The sequence below is a fragment of the Harpegnathos saltator genome, unplaced genomic scaffold, assembly GCF_003227715.2.
Source record: "Harpegnathos saltator strain DR-91 unplaced genomic scaffold, Hsal_v8.6 scaffold93, whole genome shotgun sequence".
Lineage (NCBI taxonomy): Eukaryota > Metazoa > Arthropoda > Insecta > Hymenoptera > Formicidae > Harpegnathos > Harpegnathos saltator.
Genome location: NW_020230721.1, coordinates 1,937,113 through 1,941,918, shown reverse-complemented (window position 1 = coordinate 1,941,918; position 4,806 = coordinate 1,937,113). Strand labels below are relative to the sequence as shown.

The 4,806-nt window shown below is 52.0% G+C and overlaps 1 protein-coding gene across 4 annotated transcripts in view; it reads left to right on the top strand.

The window, feature by feature from the left end:
- Nucleotides 1–4,356, top strand: part of LOC105182059 (alpha-protein kinase 1) — a 34,645-nt gene extending 30,289 nt beyond the window's left edge. For 3 of the 4 annotated variants that reach the window (XM_025307668.1, XM_025307667.1, XM_025307666.1), the window contains exons 5-6: nucleotides 3,126–3,428; nucleotides 4,021–4,356. In XM_025307668.1, the coding sequence (XP_025163453.1) occupies nucleotides 3,126–3,428; nucleotides 4,021–4,100 (383 nt within the window). In that variant the 3' untranslated portion in view covers nucleotides 4,101–4,356. The remainder of the gene's footprint in view (nucleotides 1–3,125; nucleotides 3,429–4,020) is intronic. The other variant, XM_019840862.2, reaches the window with a different exon arrangement.
- The last annotated feature ends 450 nt before the right edge of the window (nucleotides 4,357–4,806 follow it).

Sequence of the window (4,806 nt, the reverse complement as noted above, 5' to 3'; positions counted from 1 at the left end):
AATTCCAAGATAATCAAAATTCCAAAACTTTAAAATCAAATATCTCGGAAACTACAAGCGACCCCCATATAATTGTATTAGGAAAAGTCACTCAGAATTTCATCCTTTATAACATATTTCAAAATGAAAAAAAAATCGGTGAGGTGTACCCTTTTCTATATATTTACCGTTATTTATCGTCTAGCCGCCATAAAAGTCCCTCCCCGCCGCGGAGTAGACGGCCCGAGTTTCTCCAGGGCGAATTTTCGATTCGTCCCTCCCGGCGAGCGATCGCGTCCGGCGCTTCGGCACTTCGTAACGAAGTGAATTTCCGAATTTGCAGCGAGGAGAAGTGATGGATAATGCGATCTCGGGAGGCGCGGCGCGCGTCGTCGATGATACGACGGAGCGCCGGGGGAGATCAATCGGCTCGTAAGTGCCGGGACTTTCGGAACTTCGAGACCCGGCCGGCTGCGCGTCGAGTTGACGGATCGAGCCGAGAATGATCGACGTTGAAGCTCGAACGTAACGTGGGGAAACAGGCCGGGTTTCGCGGTGCGATTTTCAAGTTTCGCTCGGCCGACGTCTCCGCGATGTCCGACGTTAATCGCGGCAGAGACGACCGTAGTCCGAGCGCCGCGTCCTTCGAGAGGATAATCCTCTACGTGGAGGACTTTGCGGCGGCGACCGGGCAGGACCTGTCGCCGGAACTCTACGGCCGAGTTCCCGCGGATGTTTACGTGTTGTCCGAGCCGGACGGCCCGCGGCCGGGTCGCCGTTCCAGCCTGTACCCGCCCAGCCCCGACAGTCCGCTCGGCTTCCAGCTGGGCGATCGTTCCGCCCTTTATCCTCCGAATTCCGGCGAGAGGCTGCCTTGCCCTAATCCGCTGTGCCCTCCGACCAACGCCCCGAGACGCTCGAGGTCCAATTTAGACGTCGATCAACGCTCCAGCAGACGCTCCAGCGTCCAGTCGAGCCGCTCGAGGACCAACAGCTGCAGCAGACCGACCCCTTTAGGTAGGAGATCACGGCGAGATCACGTGAACGGCGGCCGTTGATCAGCGGGGGAATATCTCCCGCTGGTCCCGGCATGTCGAGTCTAATCACTCGAGAAGAAAGTAGCACAATTAGCAGCTCGGACAATTTTGTCGCAACGTTGTCGCCACTCGAGACTGTTCACGCCTCGCGCTGCTCCCTGAACTTCTCTCTCGCGGAGTGAAATCTCGCTCGCGAAGTGAGCGGAGAGTTCACTCGAGCGGCTCGCGAAAGTAATGTCGCCGTCGGCAGTGACAAGGGTGAATTTTGGACAAACCGCGTGGGTCCTTAACACGCTCGCCATCGCGCGTGCTTGGAAAGAGTCGCTCGCTGCATAGTCCGTGTTATATTTTTAGTAGCCTCGCGCTCCCTCCGTGCAGCGTTTCCTCTCGTTGTTTCGTTCCCGACCTTCTGAGACTTTATCCCGGATTGTATCTTCACCCGGTGCATTGTTGCCGGTTGTGGGCGGATCGGGCCGTAAATAAGTGAGCGGGTGAATAAGAAAATCGATAAATAGACAAATTGAGTGTTTTGCGCGACTCACCGTGGGATGTTTGGCCTGACAAGCTGGCCAAAAGTCGATTTTCTTAAAATCATTCTTGCTCTACGTGAGTGACTGTCCTGGACAGTTGAATATCTGCGGAATAACGGGGCGCTATGGTTTTGTCCATCCGCGACAACACGAAGTGGTTTGGTTAGTCGGAATTGGGACGTTATTCGTATTGCACGCATCAATTCTTAGCTCTTTATCTAACAGACGATCTTCGATCAGAATTTTAAGGAAGTGGCAGCGCGGAATTTTTCGTTATGGATTGTTTCGAGGAAGGTATGAAAAAACGTCTTAGACTATATTTATTACAATTAAATGGTTATTCACGTGGACGTATGATTTTGAAAATAGCATTCAATAATGTATCTTTTTGCGTTCTCGATGTCAAACTCGAAGAATATACTTCAGGGTGTGAAAGAGTAATCTCTCCGATAAAATATCAAAAAGAATTAGCGCGTGGAAAAGCGCGGATGTAGTTTTAGTAATCACTTTTGTTTCCTTAAACGTAAATTAGGTTTTGCCCAAAGGTTATTTAGACATGAAGTTTCCTTTTGTTTCTTTTTGTTTCTTTTTTTTTCGTTTCCTTTTGTAATATGAAACATAATCGACAGATTTTTACTAAATTCTGATCCGTTACTAACAAATATGAGACTCGAGACCAAGAGAGAAATCTAAACCATTTTTAAAGGAAACATCGGATATGTTTCTTCTCACACTGACCGCACGCCAAGAAGAGGAGATATTTCAATAGATGAAAATGATGTTGATTCTGAGGATGGAATACACTCTCATTGGGTGAAGAAATTTGGAGTCTGTCTAGTTGAGCACTTATTGATGCGCAATATTATGCTTTCTTAATTATTAAAATATTCTTACATATATATTTGCACTTTATTTCATGAAATACTTATCTTATAATGATAATCTTTATAACGATCATACATATAATTAGTAGCACGCTTTCAACTGAAATTCGTCAAACAGTAATTTTGGCCAACTTTTTCGTTTACAAACGTCCCACTGCGACGGGCCAAACACGCCGCTGGCGGAAGTATTGACGCGCGAACGCTGGCGAACGTTCCGATCGATCGGAGCGAATCGCGCGAGTTCCCACGCCGCTCGGTGGACCACGGTCATAAATTCACCGTAGAACTCCGAGTAAGAGCGTCTTCCCACCGGACGCATTTCCGGAGCGGCAAATTCACTTTGCGCGAATGAAAAGTCACGCGAACTTGAAGGACTCGGCGCCTGTACTTTCCAAACGGGATTCCACCCACGACGAGAATTTACGCAGCCGACGATGCATTCCCTCCCCCCCCCCCCGCTCCATCCCCTCGATATCCCGCGAAGATAGAAGATTCTTCGTCGGGTGTCTTGGCGTGCACAGGTATTACCGTATCGATTTAGCGATACCACCGACGCATCATCGCATATCTCGCTCGTGACTCCGCGATTCATCGCGAGTCATCGCGCGTCCGCGGGCCGATTATCGCCCGCGAAAAAATCGATCGATGAATCGATGGGCCCTTAACATTAATGCGTATGACGACGTAAACTTCAGGAGATGATAGGCGAGCCAGTGTTTGCAAGAAAAGCAGGCCGCGACGGGCGAGCACCGTGAGCGCCCGGCGAGATTCCGTTCGGCCCACCAAGACGGACGTTCAGCAGACGCGGAAGATGATGGAGGACGACGCTCGCGACCCTGAGCAGGCGAGGCGTCACCGACGAATCGCCACGGTCGTCGTCGGGACCTTCATCTTCCTGCTGGTGGCGTCGGTGCTGGCGGTGGTGGTCACCTTGACGCACAGCAGTTTCCTCAGTCCTGTGGTGGGCTCGAAGGAGCTGACGGAGTACAGAGCGCAATGTAAATCTGCGATACTTGATGAAAGCGCGTCGATATTAACCCCGCGTTGCAGGCCAGGTAGCCGCGTCTTGTCGAATGCCGGGCCTTGCCGAAGGTCGCTCTGGTTTAACTTCGTAACAACGTCGTCTTCATTTCGCGCGCGCTTGCTCGCCGCCTCTCATTCCGAGTTTAAGAGCACGCCTCTCCCTGCGGCTAATTTCATTGGCCAACTCGCTTGGCAGAGTTCTCGCAGTGCTGTTGTATTGAGCGGCCGGATTCCTCGACGGAGAGCTCATACCGCTCGCTCGGCGGCGAATGATTTAAGTTTGCGCCGCTTCTCATTCATGAGCGGTTAAAGTTGCCCGTCGAAAGTTAGGAAAAATCTGTCGCGGAGAAAGTACGGTGAGAGGCAGAGAGAGAGAGAGAGAGAGAGAGAGAGAGAGAGAGAGAGAGAGAGAGAGAGAGAGAGAGAGAGAGAGAGAGAGAGAGAAGGATGGGGCACAAATTCTTGCGTCTATCGCGGGGCTCTATTATGGAAAATCCGAACATTACGGCGATTGACACCGACGAGTCCCTCCGTCCCGCTCATCCGACGCTATTGTCGTTTTTTCAGTGCGGAAGGAGAACGAGGAGCTGCTGAACTCCCTCAACAGGGACAACTCCGTGCCCGAGAACGTTACGGCGCCGCCCTAGAGCGGAAACCTCCGTGGACGGAAGTGCTTCGTTCTCGTCCGTCGTTCCCGTTCCGCTTCCGGCCGTCACGACACGCGACTCTCTATCGCGGCGGAGGGCACAACCAGGGTGCCTCACGACGACGTCGTAAGGACCCACGTCGCAGGAAGTCGCGTTTCGTCTCACGAGACCAACGGGCGAGAGACGTCCGGGTCATTCGGGGGACAAATTGCCAGACGAGACCACGGTGAGAGAGAGAGAGAGAGAGAGAGAGAGAGAGAGAGAGAGAGAGAAAGAAAGAGAGAGAGAGAGAGAGAGAGAGAGAGAGAGAGAGAGAGAGAGAGAGAGAGAGAGAGTGTGTGTGTGTGTGTGTGTGTGTGTGCGTGCGTGCGTGCGTGCGTGCGTGCGTACGTGTGTGTGTGTGTGTGTGTGTGTGTGTGTGTTGTGGTGTGTGGTGTGTGGTGTGTGGTATGTGTGTGTGTGCGTGCGTGTGTGTGCGTGTGTGTGTGTGCGCGCGCGAAGAAGAAGAGAAAGAGAGAATAAAGCTCGGCAGTTCCGGCGTGTCTCGAACGGATCTCGGATTGGCAGCATGCTAATTAGAACGTAAGCGGTGTAATCGCGTCTCCGGCATGTCGTGAAAAAATCCGATCACGACGTTCGACCATGCGCGTCGTCGGTTGCATTGTCGGCCGCATTCGGAAACGCCGCGCGTTGATATCTCGTCTCG